Source organism: Oncorhynchus mykiss, chromosome 30 (genome assembly GCF_057628025.1).
Source record: "Oncorhynchus mykiss isolate SJ-2025 chromosome 30, ASM5762802v1, whole genome shotgun sequence".
Lineage (NCBI taxonomy): Eukaryota > Metazoa > Chordata > Actinopteri > Salmoniformes > Salmonidae > Oncorhynchus > Oncorhynchus mykiss.
Window position 1 is genome coordinate 28,542,615 of NC_143051.1, and position 23,662 is coordinate 28,566,276.

The following is a 23,662-nucleotide window of genomic DNA, read 5'->3' on the forward strand; positions in this document are numbered from 1 at the left end:
TGTAGTGGCATTGGCTGTTGTAGTGTGGGCTGCAGTTGTGGTTACAGGGGAAGTTGTAGTAGCAGCTGCAGTTGTAGTGGCAGCCTCTGTCGTAGGAGCGGCTGCAGTTGTGGTTACAGGGGAAGTTGTAGGAGCGGCTGCAGTTGTGGTGGCATTGGCTGTTTTAGTGTGGGCTGCAGTTGTGATTATAGGGGAAGTTTTATTGGCAGCTGCTGGAGTAGTACCAGCTGCAGTTGTGGTGGCATTGGCTGTTGCAGTGTGGGCTGCAGTTGTGTTTACAGGGGATGTTGTAGTGTCAACTGATGTTGAGGTACCAGCTGCAATTGTGGTGACAGGTGAAGTTGTAGTAGCAGCTGCAGTTGTACTAGCAGCCTCTGTCGTAAGAGTGACTGCAGTTGTGGTGGCATTGGCTGTTGTAGTGTGGGCTGCAGTTGTGGTTACAGGGGATGTTGTAGTGGCAACTGCTGTTGTAGTACCAGCTTCAGTTGTGGTGGCATTGGCTGTTGTAGTGTGGGCTGCAGTTGTGGTGGCAGAAGCAGTTGTAGTGTGGGCTGCAGTTGTGGTTGCAGGGGATGTTGAATTGGCAACTGCTGTTGAGGTACCAGCTGCAGTTGTGGTGGCATTGGCTGTTGTAGTGTGCGTTGCAGTTGTGGTGACAGGTGAAGTTGTAGTAGCAGCTGCAGTTGTAGTTGCAGCCTCTGTCGTAAGAGTGGCTGCAGTTGTGGTGGCAGAAGCTGTAGTAGTGTGGGCTGCAGTTGTGGTTGCAGGGGAAGTTGTAGTAGCAGCTGCAGTTGTAGTACCAGCTGCAGTTGTGGTGGCATTGGCTGTTGTAGTGTGGGCTGCAGTTGTGGTGACAGGGGAAGTTGTAGTATCAGCTGCAGTTGTAGTGGCAGCCTCTGTCGTAGGAACGGCTGCAGTTGTGGTGGCATTGGCTGTTGTACTGTGGGCTGCAGTTGTGTTGACAGGGGAAGTTGTAGTGGCAACTGCTGTTGCAGCACCAGCTGCAGTTGTAGTGGCATTGGGTGTTGTAGTGTGGGCTGCAGTTGTAGTGGCAGCCTCTGTCGTAGGAGCGGCTGCAGTTGTGGTTGCAGGGGAAGTTGTAGTAGCAGATGCAGTTGTAGTGGCAGCCTCTGCCATCACAACTGCAGCCACTCTTACGACAGAAGCCTTTTTAGTGTGGGCTGCAGTTGTGGTTATAGGGAAAGTTGTAGCGGCAACTGCTGTGGTAGTACCAGCTTCAGTTGTGGTGGCATCGGCTGTTGTAGTGTGGGCTGCAGTTGTAGTGGCAGCCTCTGTCGTAGGAGCGGCTGCGGTTGTGGCAGCAGCTGTTGTAGTGTGGGCTGCAGTTGTGTTGACAGGTAGAGTTGTAGTAGCAGCTGCAGTTGTAGTGGCCGCCTCTGTCGTAAGAGTTTCTGCAGTTGTGGTGGCAGAAGCTTTTGTAGTGTGGGGTGCAGTTGTGGTTGAAGGGGATGTTGTAGTGGCAGCTGCTGTTGAGGTACCAGCTGCAGTTGTGGTGGCATTGGCTGTTGTAGTGTGGTCTGCAGTTGTGGTGACAGGTAGAGTTGTAGTAGCAGCTGCAGTTGTAGTGGCAGCCTCTGTCGTAACAGTGGCTGCAGTTGTGGTGGCATTGGCTGTTTTAGTATGGGCTGCAGTTGTGGTTACAGGGGAAGTTGTAGTGGCAACTGCTGTTGTAGTACCAGCTGCAGTTGTGGTGGCATTGGCTGTTGTAGTGTGGGCTGCAGTTGTGTTGACAGGTGAAGTTGTAGTAGCAGCTGCAGTTGTAGTGGCAGCCTCCGTCGTAAGAGTGGCTGCAGTTGTGGTGTCAGAAGCTGTTGTAGTGTGGGCTGCAGTTGTGGTTACAGTGGATGTTGTAGTGGCAACTGCTGTTGAGGTACCAGCTGCAGTTGTGGTGTCATTGGCTGTTCTAGTGTGGGCTGCAGTTGTGGTTACAGTGGATGTTGTAGTGGCAACTGCTGTTGAGGTACCAGCTGCAGTTGTGGTGGCATTGGCTGTTGTAGTGTGGGCTGCAGTTGTGGTGACAGGGGTAGTTGTAGTAGCAGCTGCAGTTGCAGTAGCAGCCTCTGTCGTAAGAGTGACTGGAGTTGTGGCGGCACTGGCTGTTGTAGTGTGGGCTGCAGTTGTGGTTACAGGGGATGTTGTAGTGGTAACTGCTGTTGAGGTACCAGCTGCAGTTGTGGTGGCAGAAGCTGTTGTAGTGTGGGCTGCAGTTGTGGTTAAACGGAAAGATGTAGTGGCAACTGCTGTTGTAGTACCAGCTGCAGTTGTGGTGGCATTGGCTGTTGTAGTGTGGGCTGCAATTGTGGTGACAGGTGAAGTTGTAGTAACAGCTGCAGTTGTAGTGGCAGCCTCTGTCGTACGAGTGGCTGCAGTTGTGGTGGCAGAAGCTGTTGTAGTGTGGGCTGCAGTTGTGGTTACAGGGGATGTTGTAGTGGTAACTGCTGTTGAGGTACTAGCTGCAGTTGTGGTGGCATTGGTTGTTGTAGTGTGGGCTGCAGTTGTGGTGACAGGTGAAGTTGTAGTAGCAGCTGCAGTTGTAGTGGCAGCCTCTGTCGTAAGAGTGGCTGCAGTTGTGGTGGCATTGGCTGTTCTAGTATGGGCTGCAGTTGTGGTTGCAGGGGAAGTTGTAGTGGCAGATGCAGTTGTAGTGACAGCCTCTGTCGTAGGAGCGGCTGCAGTTGTGGTGGCATTGGCTGTTCTAGTATGGGCTGCAGTTGTGGTTACAGGGGAAGTTGTAGTAGCAGCTGCAGTTGTAATGGCAGCCTCTGTCGTAAGAGTGGCTGCAGTTGTGGTGGCAGAAGCAGTTGTAGTGTGGGCTGCAGTTGTGGTGACAGGTGAAGTTGTAGTAGCAGCTGCAGTTGTAGTGGCAGCCTCTGTCGTAAGAGTGGCTGCAGTTGTGGTGGCACAAGCTGTTGAAGTGTGGACTGCAGTTGTGGTTGCAGGGGAAGTTGTAGTAGCAGCTGCAGTTGTAGTACCAGCTGCAGTTGTGGTGGCATTGGCTGTTGTAGTGTGGGCTGCAGTTGTGGTGACAGGTGAAGTTGTAGTAGCACCTGCAGTTGTAGTGGCAGCCTCTGTCGTAAGAGTGGCTGCAGTTGTGGTGGCAGAAGCTGTTGTAGTGTGGGCTGCAGTTGTGGTTACAGGAGATGTTGTAGTGGTAACTGCTGTTGAGGTACCAGCTGCAGTTGTGGTGGCATTGGCTGTTGTAGTGTGGGTTGCAGTTGTGGTGACAGGTGAAGTTGTGGTGACAGTTGAAGTTGTAGTAGCACCTGCAGTTGTAGTGGCAGCCTCTGTCGTAAGAGTGGCTGCAGTTGTGGTGGCAGAAGCTGTTGTAGTGTGGACTGCAGTTGTGGTTGCAGGGGAAGTTGTAGTAGCAGCTGCAGTTGTAGTACCAGCTGCAGTTGTAGTGGCATTGGCTGTTGTAGTGTGGGCTGCAGTTGTGGTGACAGGTAGAGTTGTAGTAGCAGATGCTGTTGTAGTGGCAGCCTCTGCCATCACAACTGCAGCCAATCTTACGACAGACGCCTTTGTAGTGTGGGCTGCAGTTGGTGTTATAGGGAAAGTTGTAGCGGCAACTGCTGTGGTAGTACCAGCTTCAGTTGTGGTGGCATTGGCTGTTGAAGTGTGGGCTGCAGTTGTGGTTACAGGGGATGTTGTAGTGGTAACTGCTGTTGAGGTAACAGTTGCAGTTGTGGTGGCATTGGCTGTTGTAGTGTGGGCTGCAGTTGTGGTGACAGGGGAAGTTGTAGTAGCAGCTGCAGTTGTAGTGGCAGCCTCTGTCGTAGGAGCGGCTGCAGTTGTGGTGGCAGAAGCTGTTGTAGTGTGGGCTGCAGTTGTGTTGACAGGTGAAGTTGTAGTAGCACCTGCAGTTGTAGTGGCAGCCTCTGCCATCACAACTGCAGCCAATCTTACGACAGAAGCCTTTGTAGTGTGGGCTGCAGTTGTGGTTGAAGGGGATGTTGTAGTGGCAGCTGCTGTTGAGGTACCAGCTGCAGTTGTGGTGGCATTGGCTGTTGTAGTGTGGACTGCAGTTGTGGTTGTAGGGGAAGTTGTAGTGGCAGACGCAGTTGTAGTACCAGCTGCAGTTGTGCTGGCATTGGCTGTTGTAGTGTGGGCTGCAGTTGTGGTGACAGGAAGAGTTGTAGTAGCAGCTGCAGTTGTAGTGGCAGCCTCTGTCGTAAGAGTGGCTGCAGTTGTGGTGGCAGAAGCTGTTGTAGTGTGGGCTGCAGTTGTGGTGACAGGTAGAGTTGTAGTAGCAGCTGCAGTTGTAGTGGCAGCCTCTGTCGTAAGAGTGGCTGCAGTTGTGGTGGCATTGGCTGTTGTAGTGTGGGCTGCATTTGTGGTTACAGGGGAAGTTGTAGTAGCACCTGCAGTTGTAGTGGCAGCCTCTGTCGTAAGAGTGGCTGCAGTTGTGGTGGCAGGGGATGTAGTAGCAACTGCTGTTGAGGTACCAGCTGCAGTTGTGGTGGCATTGGCTGTTGTAGTGTGGTCTGCAGTTGTGGTTACAGGGGAAGTTGTAGTAGCAGCTGCAGTTGTAGTGGCAGCCTCTGTCGTAAGAGTGACTGCAGTTGTGGTGGCAGAAATTGTTGAAGTGTGGGCTGCAGTTGTGGTTGCAGGGGAAGTTGTAGTAGCAGCTGCAGTTGTAGTTGCAGCTTCTGTCGTTGGAGCGGCTGCAGTTGAGATGGCAGAAGCTGTTGTCGTGTGGGCTGCAGTTGTGGTTACAGGGGATGTTGTAGTGGCAACTGTAGTTGAGGTACCAGCTGCAGTTGTGGTGGCATTGGCTGTTGTAGTGTGGGCTGTAGTTGTGGTGACAGGGGATGTTGTAGTAGCACCTGCAGTTGTAGTGGCAGCCTCTGCCATCACAACTGCAGCCAATGTTACGACAGAAGCCTTTGTAGTGTGGGCTGCAGTTGTGGTTGAAGGGGATGTTGTAGTGGCAGCTGCTGTTGAGGTACCAGCTGCAGTTGTGGTGGCATTGGCTGTTGTAGTGTGGACTGCAGTTGTGGTTGTAGGGGAAGTTGTAGTGGCAGACGCAGTTGTAGTACCAGCTGCAGTTGTGCTGGCATTGGCTGTTGTAGTGTGGGCTGCAGTTGTGGTGACAGGAAGAGTTGTAGTAGCAGCTGCAGTTGTAGTGGCAGCCTCTGTCGTAAGAGTGGCTGCAGTTGTGGTGGCAGAAGCTGTTGTAGTGTGGGCTGCAGTTGTGGTGACAGGTAGAGTTGTAGTAGCAGCTGCAGTTGTAGTGGCAGCCTCTGTCGTAAGAGTGGCTGCAGTTGTGGTGGCATTGGCTGTTGTAGTGTGGGCTGCATTTGTGGTTACAGGGGAAGTTGTAGTAGCACCTGCAGTTGTAGTGGCAGCCTCTGTCGTAAGAGTGACTGCAGTTGTGGTGGCAGAAATTGTTGAAGTGTGGGCTGCAGTTGTGGTTGCAGGGGAAGTTGTAGTAGCAGCTGCAGTTGTAGTTGCAGCTTCTGTCGTTGGAGCGGCTGCAGTTGAGATGGCAGAAGCTGTTGTCGTGTGGGCTGCAGATGTGGTTACAGGGGATGTTGTAGTGGCAACTGTAGTTGAGGTACCAGCTGCAGTTGTGGTGGCATTGGCTGTTGTAGTGTGGGCTGTAGTTGTGGTGACAGGGGATGTTGTAGTGGCAACTGCTGGAGTAGTACCAGCTGCAGTTGTGGTGGCATTGGCTGTTGTAGTGTGGGCTGCAGTTGTTGTGACAGGGGAAGTTGTAGGAGCGGCTGCAGTTGTGGTGGCATTGGCTGTTTTAGTGTGGGCTGCAGTTGTGGTTATAGGGGAAGTTGTAGTGGCAACTGCTGGAGTAGTACCAGCTGCAGTTGTGGTGGCATTGGTTGTTGTAGTACCAGCTGCAGTTGTGGTGACAGGGGAAGTTGTAGTATCAGCTGCAGTTGTTGTGGCATTGGCTGTTGTAGTGTGGGCTGCAGTTGTGGTGACAGGGGAAGTAGTAATAGCAGCTGCAGTTGTAGTAGCAGCCTCTATCATAGGAACGGCTGCAGTTGTGGTGTTATTGGCTGTTGTAGTGTGGGCTGCAGTTGTGGTTATAGGGGAAGTTGTAGTGGCAGCCTCTGTCGTAAGAGTGACTGCAGTTGTGGTGGCAGAAATTGTTGAAGTGTGGGCTGCAGTTGTGGTTGCAGGGGAAGTTGTAGTGGCAGATGCAGTTGTAGAGACAGCCTCTGTCGTAGGAGCGGCTGCAGTTGTGGTGGTATTGGCTATTGTAGTATGGGCTGCAGTTGTGGTTACAGGGGAAGTTGTAGTAGCAGCTGAAGTTGTAGTGGCAGCCTCTGTCTTAAGAGTGGCTGCAGTTGTGGTGGCAGAAGCTGTTGTATTGTGGGGTGCAGTTGTGGTTATAGGGAAAGTTGTAGTGGCAACTGCTGTTGTAGTACCAGCTGCAGTTGTGGTGGCATTGGCTGTTGTAGTGTGGGCTGCAGTTGTGGTGACAGGTGAAGTTGTAGTTGCAGCTGTAGTGGCAGCCTCTGTCGTAAGAGTTGCTGCAGTTGTGATGGCAGAAGCCTTTGTAGTGTGGGCTGCAGTTGTGGTTGCAGGGGATGTAGTGGCAACTGCTGTTGAGGTACCAGCTGCAGTTGTGGAGGCATTGGCTGTTGTAGTGATGTCTGCAGTTGTGGTAACAGGGGAAGTTGTAGTAGCAGCTGCAGTTGTGGTGGCATTGGCTGTTGTAGTGTGGGCTGCAGTTGTGGTTACAGGGGATGTTGTAGTGGCAACTGCTGTTGAGGTACCAGCTGCAGTTGTGGAGGCATTGGCTGTTGTAGTGTGGGCTGCAGTTGCGGTTGCAGGGGAAGTTGTAGTAGCAGCTGCAGTTGTAGTTGCAGCTTCTGTCGTTGGAGTGGCTGCAGTTGAGATGGCAGAAGCTGTTGTAGTGTGGGCTGCAGTTGTGGTGACAGGGGAAGTTGTAGTGGCAGATGCAGTTGTAGTGACAGCCTCTGTCGTAGGAGCGGCTGCAGTTGTGGTGGTATTGGCTGTTGTAGTGTGGGCTGCAGTTGTGGTTATAGGGGAAGTTGTAGTGGCAACTGCTGGAGTAGTACCAGCTGCAGTTGTGGTGGCATTGGCTGTTGTAGTGTGGGCTGCAGATGTGGTAACAGGGGAAGTTGTAGTACCAGCTGCAGTTGTGGTGGCATTGGCTGTTGTAGTGTGGGCTGCAGTTGTTGTGACAGGGGAAGTTGTAGTAGCAGCTGCAGTTGTAGTGGCAGCCTCTGTCGTAGGAGCGGCTGCAGTTGTGGTGGCATTGTTTTTTTTAGTGTGGGCTGCAGTTGTGGTTATAGGGGAAGTTGTAGTGGCAACTGCTGTTGTAGTATCAGCTGCAGTTGTGGTGGCATTGGCTGTTGTAGTGTGGGTTGCAGTTGTCGTTAGAGGGATTGTTGTAGTGGCAACTTCATTTGTAGTATCAGCTGCAGTTGTGGTGACATGGGAAGTTGTAGTAGCAGCTGCAGTTGTAGAATCAGCCTCTGTCGTAAGAGTGGCTGCTGTTGTGGTGGCAGAAGCTGTTGTAGTGTGGGCTGCAGTTGTGGTGACAGGGGAAGTTGTAGTAGCAGCCTCTGTCATAGGAACGGCTGCAGTTGTGGTGGTATTGGCTGTTGTAGTGTGGGCTGCAGTTGTGGTTATAAGGGAAGTTGTAGTGGCAACTGCTGGAGTTGTACCAGCTGCAGTTGTGGTGGCATTGGCTGTTGTAGTGTGAGCTGCAGTTGTGGTGACAAGTAGAGTTGTAGTAGCAGCTGCAGTTGTAGTGGCAGCCTCTGTCGTAAGAATGACTGCAGTTGTGGTGGCAGAAATTGTTGAAGTGTGGGCTGCAGTTGTGGTTGCAGGGGAAGTTGTAGTGGCAGATGCAGTTGTAGTGACAGCCTCTGTCGTAAGAGTGACTGCAGTTGTGGTGGCATTGGCTGTTCTAGTATGGGCTGCAGTTGTGGTTACAGGGGAAGTTGTAGTAGCAGCTGCAGTTGTAGTGGCAGCCTCTGTCGTAAGAGTGGCTGCTGTTGTGGTGGCAGAAGCTGTTGTATTGTGGGCTGCAGTTGTGGTTATAGGGAAAGTTGTAGTTGCAGCTGTAGTGTCAGCCTCTGTCGTAAGAGTGGCTGCAGTTGTGATGGCAGAAGCCTTTGTAGTGTGGGCTGCAGTTGTGGTTGCAGGGGTTGTAGTAGCAACTGCTGTTGAGGTACCAGCTGCAGTTGTGGTGGCATTGGCTGTTGTAGTGTGGGCTGCAGTTGTGGTGACAGGTAGAGTTGTAGTAGCAGCTGCAGTTGTAGTGGCAGCCTCTGTCGTAAGAGTGACTGCAGTTGTGGTGGCAGAAATTGTTGAAGTGTGGGCTGCAGTTGTGGTTGCAGGGGAAGTTGTAGTGGCAGATGCAGTTGTAGTGACAGCCTCTGTCGTAGGAGCGGCTGCAGTTGTGGTGGCATTGGCTGTTCTAGTATGGGCTGCAGTTGTGGTTACAGGGGAAGTCGTAGTAGCAGCTGCAGTTGTAGTAGCAGCTGCAGTTGTAGTGGCAGCCTCTGTCGTAAGAGTGGATGCAGTTGTGGTGGCAGAAGCTGTTGTATTGTGGGCTGCATTTGTGGTTATAGGGAAAGTTGTAGTGGCAACTGCTTTTGTAGTACCAGCTGCAGTTGTGGTGGCATTGGCTGTTGTAATGTGGGCTGCAGTTGTGATGACAGGTGAAGTTGTAGTTGCAGCTGTAGTGGCAGCCTCTGTCGTAAGAGTGGCTGCAGTTGTGATGGCAGAAGCTTTTGTAGTGTGGGCTGCAGTTGTGGTGACAGGTGAAGTTGTAGTAGCAGCTGCAGTTGTAGTGGCAGCCTCTGTCGTAAGAGTGGCTGCAGTCGTGGTGGCAGAATCTGTTGTAGTGTGGGCTGCAGTTGTGGTTGCAGGGGATGTTGTAGTGGCAACTGCTGTTGAGGTACCAGCTGCAGTTGTGGTGGCATTGGCTGTTGTAGTGTGGGCTGCAGTTGTGGTGGCAGAAGATGTTGTAGTGTGGGCTGCAGTTGTGGTTACAGTGGTTGTTGTAGTGGCAACTGCTGTTGAGGTACCAGCTGCAGTTGTAGTGGCATTGGCTGTTGTAGTGTGGGCTGCAGTTGTGGTCACAGGGGAAGTTGTAGTAGCAGCTGCAGTTGTAGTGGCAGCCTCTGTCGTAGGAGAGGCTGCAGTTGTGGTTACAGGGGAAGTTGTAGTGGCAACTGATGTTGTAGTACCAGCTGCAGTTGTAGTGGCATTGGCTGTTGTATTGTGGGCTGCAGTTGTGGTCACAGGGGAAGTTGTAGTAGCAGCTGCAGTTGTAGTGGCAGCCTCTGTCGTAAGAGTGGCTGCAGTTGTGGTGGCAGAAGCTGTTGTTGTGTGGCCTGCAGTTGTGGTCACAGGGGAAGTTGTAGTAGCAGCTGCAGTTGTAGTGGCAGCCTCTGTCGTAAGAGTGGCTGCAGTTGTGGTGGCATTGGCTGTTGTAGTGTGGGCTGCAGTTGTGGTTACAGGGGATGTTGTAGTGGCAACTGCTGTTGAGGTACCAGCTGCAGTTTTGGAGGCATTGGCTGTTGTAGTGTGGTCTGCAGTTGTGGTAACAGGGGAAGTTGTAGTAGCAGCTGCAGTTGTGGTGGCATTGGCAGTTGTAGTGTGGGCTGCAGTTGTGGTTACAGGGGATGTTGTAGTGTCAACTGCTGTTGATGTACCAGCTGCAGTTGTGGAGGCATTGGCTGTTGTAGTGTGGTCTGCAGTTGTGGTGACAGGTGAAGTTGTAGTAGCAGCTGCAGTTGTAGTGGCAGCCTCTGTCGTAGGAGCGGCTGCAGTTGTGGTGGCATAGGCTGTTGTAGTATGGGCTGCAGTTGTGGTGACAGGGGAAGTTGTAGTGGCAGCCTCTATCGTAGGAGAGGCTGCAGTTGTGGTGGCATTGGCTGTTGAACTGTAGGCTGCAGTTGTGGTGACAGGGGAAGTTGTAGTATCAACTGCAGTTGTAGTTGCAGAATCTGTCGTAAGAGTGGCTGCAGTTGTGGTGGCATTGGCTGTTGAACTGTAGGCTGCAGTTGTGGTGACAGGGGAAGTTGTAGTGGCAAATGCTGTTGTAGTACCAGCTGCAGTTGTGGTGGCATTGGCTGTTGTAGTGTGTGCTGCAGTTGTGGTGACAGGGGAAGTTGTAGTAGCAGCTGCAGTTGTAGTGTCAGCCTCTGTCGTAAGAGTGGCTGCAGTTGTGGTGGCAGAAGCTGTTGTAGTACCAGCTTTAGTTGTGGTGGCATTGGGTGTTGTAGTGTGGGCTGCATTTGTGGTGACAGGGGAAGTTGTAGTAGCAGCTGCAGTTGTAGTGGCAGCCTCTGTCGTAGGAGTGGCTGCAGTTGAGATGTCAGAAGATGTTGTAGTGTGGGCAGCAGTTGTGGTTGCAGGGGAAGTTGTAGTGGCATCTGCTGTTGTAGTAACAGCTGCAGTTGTGGTGGCATTGGCTATTGTAGTATGTGCTGCAGTTGTGGTGACAGGGGAAGTTGTGGTGACAGGGGAAGTTGTAGTATCAGCTGCAGTTGTAGTTGCAGCCTCTGTCGTAGGAGCGACTGCAGTTGAGATGGCAGAAGCTGTTGTAGTCTGGGCTGCAGTTGTGGTGACAGGGGAAGTTGTGGTGACAGGGGAAGTTGTAGTAGCAGCTGCAGTTGTAGTTGCAGCCTCTGTCGTAGGAGCGGCTGCAGTTGTGGTGGCATAGGCTGTTGTAGTGTGGGCTGCAGTTGTGGTGACAGGGGAATTTGTAGTGGCAACTGCTGTTGTAGTACCAGCTGCAGTTGTGGTGGCATTGGCTGTTATAGTGTGGGCTGCAGTTGTGGTTAGAGGGGAAGTTGTAGTGACAACTACTGTTGTAGTACCAGCTGCAGTTGTGGTGGCAGAAGCTTTTGTAGAATGGGCTGCAGTTGTGGTTAGAGGGGAAGTTGTAGTGACAACTGCTGTTGTATTACCAGCTGCAGTTGTGGTGGCATTGGCTGTTGTAGTTTGGGCAGCAGTTTTGGTTGCAGGGGAAGTTGTAGTGGCAACTGCTGTTGTAGTAACAGCTGCAGTTGTGGTGGCATTGGCTTTTGTAGTGTAGGCTGCAGTTGTGGTTGCAGGGGAGGTTGTAGTGGCAACTGCTGGTGTAGTGGCAGCCTCTATCGTAGGAGCGGCTGCAGTTATGGTGGCAGGGGAAGTTGTAGTGGCAGCTGCAGTTGTAGTGGCAGCCTCTATCGTAGGAGCGGCTGCAGTTGTGGTGGCATAGGCTGTTGTAGTATGGGCTGCAGTTGTGGTGACAGGGGAAGTTGTAGTGGCAGCCTCTATCGTAGGAGAGGCTGCAGTTGTGGTGGCATTGGCTGTTGAACTGTAGGCTGCAGTTGTGGTGACAGGGGAAGTTGTAGTATCAACTGCAGTTGTAGTTGCAGAATCTGTCGTAAGATTGGCTGCAGTTGTGGTGGCATTGGCTGTTGAACTGTAGGCTGCAGTTGTGGTGACAGGGGAAGTTGTAGTGGCAAATGCTGTTGTAGTACCAGCTGCAGTTGTGGTGGCATTGGCTGTTGTAGTGTGTGCTGCAGTTGTGGTGACAGGGGAAGTTGTAGTAGCAGCTGCAGTTGTAGTGTCAGCCTCTGTCGTAAGAGTGGCTGCAGTTGTGGTGGCAGAAGCTGTTGTAGTGTGGGCTGCAGTTGTGGTTAGAGGGGAAGATGTAGTGGCAACTGCTGTTGTAGTACCAGCTGCAGTTGTGGTGGCATTGGGTGTTGTAGTGTGGGCTGCATTTGTGGTGACAGGGGAAGTTGTAGTAGCAGCTGCAGTTGTAGTGGCAGCCTCTGTCGTAGGAGCGGCTGCAGTTGAGATGTCAGAAGATGTTGTAGTGTGGGATGCAGTTGTGGTTAAAGGGGAAGTTGTAGTGGCAACTGCTGTTGTATTACCAGCTGCAGTTGTGGTGGCATTGGCTGTTGTAGTGTGAGCAGCAGTTGTGGTTGCAGGGGAAGATGTAGTGTCATCTCCTGTTGTAGTAACAGCTGCAGTTGTGGTGGCATTGGCTGTTGTAGTATGTGCTGCAGTTGTGGTGACAGGGGAAGTTGTGGTGACAGGGGAAGTTGTAGTATCAGCTGCAGTTGTAGTTGCAGCCTCTGTCGTAGGAGCGACTGCAGTTGAGATGGCAGAAGCTGTTGTAGTCTGGGCTGCAGTTGTGGTGACAGGGGAAGTTGTAGTAGCAGCTGCAGTTGTAGTTGCAGCCTCTGTCGTAGGAGCGGCTGCAGTTGTGGTGGCATAGGCTGTTGTAGTGTGGGCTGCAGTTGTGGTGACAGGGGAATTTGTAGTGGCAACTGCTGTTGTAGTACCAGCTGCAGTTGTGGTGGCATTGGCTGTTGTAGTTTGGGCAGCAGTTGTGGTTGCAGGGGAAGTTGTAGTGGCAACTGCTGTTGTAGTAACAGCTGCAGTTGTGGTGGCATTGGCTGTTGTAGTATGTGCTGCAGTTGTTGTGACAGGGGAAGTTGTAGTAACAGCTGCAGTTGTGGTGGCATTGGCTGTTGTAGTATGGGCTGCAGTTGTGGTGACGGTGGAAGTTGTAGTAGCAGCTGCAGTTGTAGTGGCAGCCTCTGTAGTAGGAGCGGCTGCAGTTGAGATGGCAGAAGCTGTTGTAGTGTGGGCTGCAGTTGTGGTGACAGGGGAAGTTGTAGCTGTAGTTGTAGTACCAGCTGCAGTTGTGGTGGCAGCCTCTGTCTTAGGAGCGGCTGCAGTTGTGGTGGCATTGGCTGTTGTAGTGTGGGCTGCAGTTGTGGTGACAGGGGAAGTTGTGGTTACAGAGGAAGTTGTAGTGGCAACTGCTGTTGTAGTACCAGCTGCAGTTGTGGTGGCATTGGCTGTTGTAGTCTGGGCTGCAGTTGTGGTGACAGGGGAAGTTGTGGTTACAGAGGAAGTTGTAGTGGCAACTGCTGTTGTATTACCAGCTGCAGTTGTGGTGGCATTGGCTTTTGTAGTGTAGGCTGCAGTTGTGGTTGCAGGGGAGGTTGTAGTGGCAACTGCTGGTGTAGTACCAGCTGCAGTTGTGGTGGCATTGGCTGTTGTAGTGTGGGCTGCATTTGTGCTGACAGTGGAAGTTGTAGTGGAAACTGCTGTTGTAGTCCCAGCTGCAGTTGTGGTGGTATTGGCTGTTGTAGTATGTGCTGCAGTTGTGGTGGCATTGGCTGTTGAAGTATGGGCTACCGTTGTGGTGACAGGGGAAGTTGTAGTATCAGATGCAGTTGTAGTTGCAGCCTCTGTCGTAGGAGCGGCTGCAGTTGAGATGGCAGAAGCTGTTGTAGTGTGGGCTGCAGTTGTGGTTATAGGGGAAGTTGTAGTTGCAACTGCTGTTGTAGTACCAGCTGCAGTTGAGGTGGCATTGACTGTTGTAGTATGGGTTGCAGCTGTGGTTAGAGGGGAAGTTGTAGTGGCAGCTGATGTTGAGGTACCAGCTGCAGTTGTGCTGGCATTGGCTGTTGTAGTGTGGTCTGCAGTTGTGGTGACAGGTAGAGTTGTAGTAGCAGCTGCAGTTGCTGTGGCAGCCTCTGTGGAAGGATCCGCTGCAGTTGAGATGGCAGAAGCTGTTGTAGTGTGGGCTGCAGTTGTGGTTAAAGGGGAAGTTGTAGTGGCAACTGCAGTTGTGGTTGCATTGGCTGTTGTAGTGTGGGCTGCAGTTGTGGTTACAGGGGATGCTGTAGTGGTAACTGCTGTTGAGGTACCAGCTGCAGTTGTGGTGGCATTGGCTGTTGTAGTGTGGTCTGCAGTTGTGGTGACAGGTAGAGTTGTAGTAGCAGCTGCAGTTGCTGTGGCAGCCTCTGTGGAAGGAGCCGCTGCAGTTGAGATGGCAGAAGCTGTTGTAGTGTGTCCTGCAGTTGTGGTTATATGGGAAGTTGTAGTGGCAACTGATGTTGAGGTACCAGCTGCAGTTGTGGTGGCATTGGCTGTTGTAGTGTGGGCTGCAGTTGTGGTTACAGGGGATGCTGTAGTGGCAACTGCTGTTGTAGTAACAGCTGCACTTTTGGTGGCATTGGCTGTTGTTGTGTGGGCTGCAGTTGTGGTTATAGGGGAAGTTGTAGTAGCAGCTGCAGTTGCAGCCTCTGTCGTGGGAGCCGCTGCAGTTGAGATGGCAGAAGCTGTTGTAGTGTGGGCTGCAGTTGTGGTGACAGGGGTAGTTGTAGTAGCAGCTGCAGTTGTGGTGGCATTGGCTGTTGTAGTGTGGGCTGAAGTTGTGGTGACAGGGGAAGTTGTAGTAGCAGCTGCAGTTGTAGTGGCAGCCTCTGTCGGTGTAGTTGAGATGGCAGAAGCTGTTGTAGTGTGGGCTGCAGTTGTGGTTATAGGGGAAGTTGTAGTGGCAACTGCTGTTGAGGTACCAGCTGCAGTTGTGGAGGCATTGGCTGTTGTAGTGTGGGCTACAGTTGTGGTTACAGGGGATGCTGTAGTGGCAACTGCTGTTGAGGTACCAGCTGCAGTTGTGGAGGCATTGGCTGTTGTAGTGTGGGCTGCAGTTGTGGTTACAGGGGATGCTGTAGTGGCAACTGCTGTTGAGGTACCAGCTGTAGTTGTGGAGGCATTGGCTGTTGTAGTGTGGGCTACAGTTGTGTTTGCAGGGGAAGTTGTAGTTGCAACGGCTGTTGTAGTACCAGCTGCAGTTTTGGTGGCATTGGCTGTTGTAGTGTGGGCTGCAGTTGTGGTTATAGTGGAAGTTGTAGTAGCAGCTGCAGTTGTGGTGGCATTGGCTGTTGTAGTGTGGGCTGCAGTTGTGGTTACAGGGGATGCTGTAGTGGCAACTGATGTTGAGGTACCAGCTGCAGTTGTGGTGGCATTGCCTGTTGTAGTGTGTGCTGCAGTTGTGGTGACAGGTGAAGTTGTAGTAGCAGCTGCAGTTGTGGTGGCATTGGCTGTGGTAGTGTGGGCTGCAGTTGTGGTGACAGGGGAAGTTGTAGTGGCAACTGCTGTTGTAGTACCAGCTGCAGTTGTGGTGGCATTGGCTGTTGTAGTCTGGGCTGCAGTTGTGGTGACAGGGGAAGTTGTGGTTAAAGGGGAAGTTGTAGTGGCAACTGCTGTTGTGGTGGCATTGGCTGTTGTAGTATGGGCTACCGTTGTGGTGACCGGGGAAGTTGTAGTGGCAACTGCTGTTGTATTACCAGCTGCAGTTGTGTTGGCATTGGCTTTTGCATTGGCTTTTGTAGTGTAGGCTGCAGTTGTGGTGACAGGTGAAGTTGTAGTAGCAGCTGCAGTTGAGGTGGCAATGGCTGTTGTAGTGTGGGCTGCAGTTGTGGTTAGAGGGGAAGTTGTAGTGCCAACTGATGTTGAGGTACCAGCTGCAGTTGTGCTGGCATTGGCTGTTGTAGTTTGGTCTGCAGTTGTGGTGACAGGGGAAGTTGTAGTGGTTACTGCTGTTGTAGTACCAGCGGCAGTTGTGGTGGCATTGGCTGTCGTAGTGTGGGCAGCAGTTGTGGTGACAGGTAGAGTTGTAGCTGCAGTTGTAGTGGCAGCCTCTGTCGTAAGAGTGGCTGCAGTTGTGGTGGCAGAAGCTGTTGAAGTGTGGGCTACAGTTATGGTTGCAGGGGAAGTTGTAGTAGCAACTGCTGTTGTAGTACCAACTGCAGTTGTGGTGGCATTGGCTGTTGTAGTGTGGTCTGCAGTTGTGGTGACAGGGGAAGTTGTAGTAGCAGCTGCAGTTGTAGTGGCAGCCTCTGTCGTAAGAGTGGCTGCAGTTGTGGTGGCAGAAAATGTTGAAGTGTGGTCTGCAGTTGTGGTGACAGGTGAAGTTGTAGTAGTCGCTGCAGTTGAGATGGCAGAAGATGTTGTAGTGTGGGCAGCAGTTGTGGTTATAGGGGGAGTTGTAGTGGCAACTGCTGTTGTAGTACCAGCTGCAGTTGTGGTGGCATTGGCTGTTGTAGTGTGGGCTGTAGTTGTCGTGACAGGTGAAGTTGTAGTAGCCGCTGCAGTTGAGATGGCAGAAGATGTTGTAGTGTGGGCAGCAGTTGTGGTTAGAGGGGAAGTTGTAGTGGCAACTGCTGTTGTAGTACCAGCTGCAGTTGTGGTGGCATTGGCTGTTGTAGTGTGGTCTGCAGTTGTGGTGACAGGGGAAGTTGTAGTAGCAGCTGCAGTTGTAGTTGCAGCCTCTGTCGTAAGAGTGGCTGCAGTTTTGGTGGCAGAAAATGTTGAAGTGTGGGCTACAGTTGTGGTGACAGGGGAAGTTGTAGTAGCAGCTGCAGTTGAGATGGCAGAAGATGTTGTAGTGTGGGCAGCAGTTGTGGTTATAGGGGGAGTTGTAGTGGCAACTGCTGTTGTAGTACCAGCTGCAGTTGTGGTGGCATTGGCTGTTGTAGTGTGGGCTGTAGTTGTCGTGACAGGTGAAGTTGTAGTAGCCGCTGCAGTTGAGATGGCAGAAGATGTTGTAGTGTGGGCAGCAGTTGTGGTTAGAGGGGAAGTTGTAGTGGCAACTGCTGTTGTAGTACCAGCTGCAGTTGTGGTGGCATTGGCTGTTGTAGTGTGGTCTGCAGTTGTGGTGACAGGGGAAGTTGTAGTAGCAGCTGCAGTTGTAGTTGCAGCCTCTGTCGTAAGAGTGGCTGCAGTTTTGGTGGCAGAAAATGTTGAAGTGTGGGCTACAGTTGTGGTGACAGGGGAAGTTGTAGTAGCAGCTGCAGTTGTAGTGGCATTGTCTGTTGTAGTGTGGGCTACAGTTGTGGTGACAGGGGAAGTTGTAGTAGCAGCTGCAGTTGTGGTGGCATTGGCTGTTGTAGTGTGGGCTGTAGTTGTCGTGACAGGTGAAGTTGTAGTAGCCGCTGCAGTTGAGATGGCAGAAGATATTGTAGTGTGGGCAGCAGTTGTGGTTATAGGGGAAGTTGAAGTGGCATCTGCTGTTGTAGTACCAGCTGCAGTTGTGGTGCCAGCCTCTGTCGTAAGAGTGGCTACAGTTGTGGTGGCAGAAGCTGTTGAAGTGTGGGCTACAGTTGTGGTTGCAGGGGAAGTTGTAGTTGCAACTGCTGTTGTAGTAGCAGCTGCAGTTGCAGTGGCAACCGCTGCAGTTGAGATGGCAGAAGCTGTTGTAGTGTGGGCTGCAGTTGTGGTTAAAGGGGAAGTTGTAGTGGCAACTGCAGTTGTGGTTGCATTGGCTTTTGTAGTGTGGGCTGCAGTTGTGGTGACAGGGGAAGTTGTAGTAGCAGCTGCAGTTGCTGTGGCAGCGTCTGTGGAAGGAGCCGCTGCAGTTGAGATGGCAGAAGCTGTTGTAGTGTGTCCTGCAGTTGTGGTTATATGGGAAGTTGTAGTGGCAACTGATGTTGAGGTACCAGCTGCAGTTGTGGTGGCATTGGCTGTTGTAGTGTGGGCTGCAGTTGTGGTTACAGGGGATGCTGTAGTGGCAACTGCTGTTGAGGTACCAGCTGCAGTTGTGGTGGCATTGGCTGTTGTAGTGTGGGCTGCAGTTGTGGTGACAGGGGAAGTTGTAGTAGCAGCTGCAGTTGTAGTGGCAGCCTCTGTCGTAAGAGTGGCTGCAGTTGTGGTGACAGGGGAAGTTGTAGTGGCAACTGCTGTTGTAGTACCAGCTGCAGTTGTGGTGGCATTGGCTGTTGTAGTCTGGGCTGCAGTTGTGGTGACAGGGGAAGTTGTGGTTAAAGGGGAAGTTGTAGTGGCAACTGCTGTTGTGGTGGCATTGGCTGTTGTAGTATGGGCTACCGTTGTGGTGACCGGGGAAGTTGTAGTGGCAACTGCTGTTGTAGTACCAGCTGCAGTTGTGGTGGCATTGGCTGTTGTAGTCTGGGCTGCAGTTGTGGTGACAGGGGAAGTTGTGGTTAAAGGGGAAGTTGTAGTGGCAACTGCTGTTGTGGTGGCATTGGCTGTTGTAGTATGGGCTACCGTTGTGGTGACCGGGGAAGTTGTAGTGGCAACTGCTGTTGTATTACCAGCTGCAGTTGTGTTGGCATTGGCTTTTGCATTGGCTTTTGTAGTGTAGGCTGCAGTTGTGGTTGCAGGGGAGGTTGTAGTGGCAACTGCTGGTGTAGTACCAGCTGCAGTTGTGGTGGCATTGGCTGTTGTAGTATGGGCTACCGTTGTGGTGACCGGGGAAGTTGTAGTGGCAACTGCTGTTGTAGTACCAGCTGCAGTTGTGGTGGCAGCCTCTGTCTTAGTAACAGCTGCAGTTGTAGTGGCAGCCTCTGTCATAGTAGCAGTGGCATTTGAGATGACAGAAGCTGCTGTAGGGTGGGCTGCAGTTTTGGTTAGAGGGGAAGTTGTAGTGTCAACTGATTTTGCAGTACCAGCTGCAGTTGAGATGGCAGAAGATGTTGTAGTGTGGGCTGCAGTTGTGGTGACAGGTGAAGTTGTAGTAGCAGCTGCAGTTGTAGTGGCAGCTTCTGTCGTAAGAGTGGATGCAGTTGAGATGGCAGAAGATGTAGTGTGGGCTGCAGTTGTGGTTATAGGGTAAGTTGAAGAAGCAACTGCTGTTGTAGTAACAGCTGCAGTTGAGGTGGCATTGGCTGTTGTAGTATGGGCTGCAGTTGTGGTTAGAGGGGAAGTTGTAGTGCCAACTGATGTTGAGGTACCAGCTGCAGTTGTGCTGGCATTGGCTGTTGTAGTGTGGGCTGCAGTTGTGGTTATAGGGGAAGTTGTAGTGGCAACTGCAGTTGTAGTGGCAGCCTCTGTCGTAGGAGCGGCTGCAGTTGAGATGGCAGAAGCTGTTGTAGTGTGGGCTGCAGTTGTGGTGACAGGTAGAGTTGTAGTTGCAGCTGCAGTTGTAGTGGCAGCCTCTGTCGAAAGAGTGGCTGCAGTTGTGGTGGCATTGGCTTTTGCATTGGCTTTTGTAGTGTGGGCTGCAGTTGTGGTTATAGGGAAAGTTGTAGTGCCAACTGCTGTTGTAGTACCAGCTGCAGTTGAGGTGGCAATGGCTGTTGTAGTATGGGCTGCAGTTGTGGTTAGAGGGGAAGTTGTAGTGCCAACTGATGTTGAGGTACCAGCTGCAGTTGTGCTGGCATTGGCTGTTGTAGTGTGGTCTGCAGTTGTGGTGACAGGGGAAGTTGTAGTGGTTACTGCTGTTGTAGTACCAGCGGCAGTTGTGGTGGCATTGGCTGTCGTAGTGTGGGCAGCAGTTGTGGTGACAGGTAGAGTTGTAGCTGCAGTTGTAGTGGCAGCCTCTGTCGTAAGAGTGGCTGCAGTTGTGGTGGCAGAAGCTGTTGAAGTGTGGGCTACAGTTATGGTTGCAGGGGAAGTTGTAGTAGCAACTGCTGTTGTAGTACCAACTGCAGTTGTGGTGGCATTGGCTGTTGTAGTGTGGTCTGCAGTTGTGGTGACAGGGGAAGTTGTAGTAGCAGCTGCAGTTGTAGTGGCAGCCTCTGTCGTAAGAGTGGCTGCAGTTGTGGTGGCAGAAAATGTTGAAGTGTGGTCTGCAGTTGTGGTGACAGGTGAAGTTGTAGTAGTCGCTGCAGTTGAGATGGCAGAAGATGTTGTAGTGTGGGCAGCAGTTGTGGTTATAGGGGGAGTTGTAGTGGCAACTGCTGTTGTAGTACCAGCTGCAGTTGTGGTGGCATTGGCTGTTGTAGTGTGGGCTGTAGTTGTCGTGACAGGTGAAGTTGTAGTAGCCGCTGCAGTTGAGATGGCAGAAGATGTTGTAGTGTGGGCAGCAGTTGTGGTTAGAGGGGAAGTTGTAGTGGCAACTGCTGTTGTAGTAACAGCTGCAGTTGTAGTGCCAGCCTCTGTCGTAAGAGTGGCTACAGTTGTGGTGGCAGAAGCTGTTGAAGTGTGGGCTACAGTTGTGGTTGCAGGGGAAGTTGTAGTTGCAACTGCTGTTGTAGTACCAGCTGCAGTTGTGGTGGCATTGGCTGTTGTAGTGTGGTCTGCAGTTGTGGTGACAGGGGAAGTTGTAGTAGCAGCTGCAGTTGTAGTTGCAGCCTCTGTCGTAAGAGTGGCTGCAGTTTTGGTGGCAGAAAATGTTGAAGTGTGGGCTACAGTTGTGGTGACAGGGGAAGTTGTAGTAGCAGCTGCAGTTGTAGTGGCATTGTCTGTTGTAGTGTGGGCTACAGTTGTGGTGACAGGGGAAGTTGTAGTAGCAGCTGCAGTTGTGGTGGCATTGGCTGTTGTAGTGTGGGCTGTAGTTGTCGTGACAGGTGAAGTTGTAGTAGCCGCTGCAGTTGAGATGGCAGAAGATATTGTAGTGTGGGCAGCAGTTGTGGTTATAGGGGAAGTTGAAGTGGCATCTGCTGTTGTAGTACCAGCTGCAGTTGTGGTGCCAGCCTCTGTCGTAAGAGTGGCTACAGTTGTGGTGGCAGAAGCTGTTGATGTGTGGGCTACAGTTGTTGTTGCAGGGGAAGTTGTAGTTGCAACTGCTGTTGTAGTAGCAGCTGCAGTTGCAGTGGCAACCGCTGCAGTTGAGATGGCAGAAGCTGTTGTAGTGTGGGCTGCAGTTGTGGTGACAGGGGAAGTTGTAGTGGCAACTGCAGTTGTGGTTGCATTGGCTGTTGTAGTGTGGGCTGCAGTTGTGGTGACAGGGGAAGTTGTAGTAGCAGCTGCAGTTGCTGTGGCAGCGTCTGTGGAAGGAGCCGCTGCAGTTGAGATGGCAGAAGCTGTTGTAGTGTGTCCTGCAGTTGTGGTTATATGGGAAGTTGTAGTGGCAACTGATGTTGAGGTACCAGCTGCAGTTGTGGTGGCATTGGCTGTTGTAGTGTGGGCTGCAGTTGTGGTTACAGGGGATGCTGTAGTGGCAACTGCTGTTGAGGTACCAGCTGCAGTTGTGGTGGCATTGGCTGTTGTAGTGTGGGCTGCAGTTGTGGTGACAGGGGAAGTTGTAGTAGCAGCTGCAGTTGTAGTGGCAGCCTCTGTCGTAAGAGTGGCTGCAGTTGTGGGGGCAGAAGCTGTTGAAGTGTGGGCTACAGTTGTGGTTACAGGGGATGCTGTAGTGAAAACTGCTGTTGAGGTACCAGCTGCAGTTGTGGTGGCATTGGCTGTTGTAGTGTGGGGTGCAGTTGTGGTGACAGGGGAAGTTGTAGTGGCAACTGCTGTTGTAGTGGCATTGGCTGTTGTAGTGTGGGCTGCAGTTTTGGTGACAGGGGAAGTTGTAGTAGCAGCTGCAGTTGTAGTGGCAGCTTCTGTCGTAAGAGTGGCTGCAGTTGAGATGGCAGAAGCTGTTGTAGTGTGGGCTGCAGTTGTGGTGACAGGTAGAGTTGTAGTTGCAGCTGCAGTTGTAGTGGCAGCCTCTGTCGAAAGAGTGGCTGCAGTTGTGGTGGCATTGGCTTTTGCATTGGCTTTTGTAGTGTGGGCTGCAGTTGTGGTTATAGGGAAAGTTGTAGTGCCAACTGCTGTTGTAGTACCAGCTGCAGTTGAGGTGGCAATGGATGTTGTAGTATGGGCTGCAGTTGTGGTTAGAGGGGAAGTTGTAGTGCCAACTGATGTTGAGGTACCAGCTGCAGTTGTGCTGGCATTGGCTGTTGTAGTGTGGTCTGCAGTTGTGGTGACAGGGGAAGTTGTAGTGGTTACTGCTGTTGTAGTACCAGCGGCAGTTGTGGTGGCATTGGCTGTCGTAGTGTGGGCAGCAGTTGTGGTGACAGGTAGAGTTGTAGCTGCAGTTGTAGTGGCAGCCTCTGTCGTAAGAGTGGCTGCAGTTGTGGTGGCAGAAGCTGTTGAAGTGTGGGCTACAGTTATGGTTGCAGGGGAAGTTGTAGTAGCAACTGCTGTTGTAGTACCAACTGCAGTTGTGGTGGCATTGGCTGTTGTAGTGTGGTCTGCAGTTGTGGTGACAGGGGAAGTTGTAGTAGCAGCTGCAGTTGTAGTGGCAGCCTCTGTCGTAAGAGTGGCTGCAGTTGTGGTGGCAGAAAATGTTGAAGTGTGGTCTGCAGTTGTGGTGACAGGTGAAGTTGTAGTAGTCGCTGCAGTTGAGATGGCAGAAGATGTTGTAGTGTGGGCAGCAGTTGTGGTTATAGGGGGAGTTGTAGTGGCAACTGCTGTTGTAGTACCAGCTGCAGTTGTGGTGGCATTGGCTGTTGTAGTGTGGGCTGTAGTTGTCGTGACAGGTGAAGTTGTAGTAGCCGCTGCAGTTGAGATGGCAGAAGATGTTGTAGTGTGGGCAGCAGTTGTGGTTAGAGGGGAAGTTGTAGTGGCAACTGCTGTTGTAGTAACAGCTGCAGTTGTAGTGCCAGCCTCTGTCGTAAGAGTGGCTACAGTTGTGGTGGCAGAAGCTGTTGAAGTGTGGGCTACAGTTGTGGTTGCAGGGGAAGTTGTAGTTGCAACTGCTGTTGTAGTACCAGCTGCAGTTGTGGTGGCATTGGCTGTTGTAGTGTGGTCTGCAGTTGTGGTGACAGGGGAAGTTGTAGTAGCAGCTGCAGTTGTAGTTGCAGCCTCTGTCGTAAGAGTGGCTGCAGTTTTGGTGGCAGAAAATGTTGAAGTGTGGGCTACAGTTGTGGTGACAGGGGAAGTTGTAGTAGCAGCTGCAGTTGTAGTGGCATTGTCTGTTGTAGTGTGGGCTACAGTTGTGGTGACAGGGGAAGTTGTAGTAGCAGCTGCAGTTGTGGTGGCATTGGCTGTTGTAGTGTGGGCTGTAGTTGTCGTGACAGGTGAAGTTGTAGTAGCCGCTGCAGTTGAGATGGCAGAAGATATTGTAGTGTGGGCAGCAGTTGTGGTTATAGGGGAAGTTGAAGTGGCATCTGCTGTTGTAGTACCAGCTGCAGTTGTGGTGCCAGCCTCTGTCGTAAGAGTGGCTACAGTTGTGGTGGCAGAAGCTGTTGATGTGTGGGCTACAGTTGTTGTTGCAGGGGAAGTTGTAGTTGCAACTGCTGTTGTAGTAGCAGCTGCAGTTGCAGTGGCAACCGCTGCAGTTGAGATGGCAGAAGCTGTTGTAGTGTGGGCTGCAGTTGTGGTTAAAGGGGAAGTTGTAGTGGCAACTGCAGTTGTGGTTGCATTGGCTGTTGTAGTGTGGGCTGCAGTTGTGGTGACAGGGGAAGTTGTAGTAGCAGCTGCAGTTGCTGTGGCAGCGTCTGTGGAAGGAGCCGCTGCAGTTGAGATGGCAGAAGCTGTTGTAGTGTGTCCTGCAGTTGTGGTTATATGGGAAGTTGTAGTGGCAACTGATGTTGAGGTACCAGCTGCAGTTGTGGTGGCATTGGCTGTTGTAGTGTGGGCTGCAGTTGTGGTTACAGGGGATGCTGTAGTGGCAACTGCTGTTGAGGTACCAGCTGCAGTTGTGGTGGCATTGGCTGTTGTAGTGTGGGCTGCAGTTGTGGTGACAGGGGAAGTTGTAGTAGCAGCTGCAGTTGTAGTGGCAGCCTCTGTCGTAAGAGTGGCTGCAGTTGTGGGGGCAGAAGCTGTTGAAGTGTGGGCTACAGTTGTGGTTACAGGGGATGCTGTAGTGAAAACTGCTGTTGAGGTACCAGCTGCAGTTGTGGTGGCATTGGCTGTTGTAGTGTGGGGTGCAGTTGTGGTGACAGGGGAAGTTGTAGTGGCAACTGCTGTTGTAGTGGCATTGGCTGTTGTAGTGTGGGCTGCAGTTTTGGTGACAGGGGAAGTTGTAGTAGCAGCTGCAGTTGTAGTGGCAGCTTCTGTCGTAAGAGTGGCTGCAGTTGAGATGGCAGAAGCTGTTGTAATGTGGGCTGCAGTTGTGGTTATAGGGGAAGTTGTAGTGGCAACTGCAGATGTGGTGGCATTGGCTGTTGAAGTGTGGGCTGCAGTTGTAGTTACAAGGGATGCTGTAGTTGCAACTGCTGTTGAGGTA

At 52.0% G+C, this 23,662-nt stretch overlaps 1 protein-coding gene across 1 annotated transcript in view; it reads right to left on the reverse strand.

Annotated features, from left to right (window-relative positions):
• Nucleotides 1–1,237: 1,237 nt before the first annotated feature.
• Nucleotides 1,238–23,662, reverse strand: part of LOC149970248 (uncharacterized) — a 121,790-nt gene continuing 99,365 nt past the window's right edge. Inside the window, exons 29-30 of the mRNA XM_090228341.1 lie at nt 13,174–13,241; nt 1,238–1,502 (exon numbers count right to left, since the gene is read on the reverse strand). Coding sequence (XP_090084467.1) covers nt 1,238–1,502; nt 13,174–13,241 — 333 coding nt within the window. The remainder of the gene's footprint in view (nt 1,503–13,173; nt 13,242–23,662) is intronic.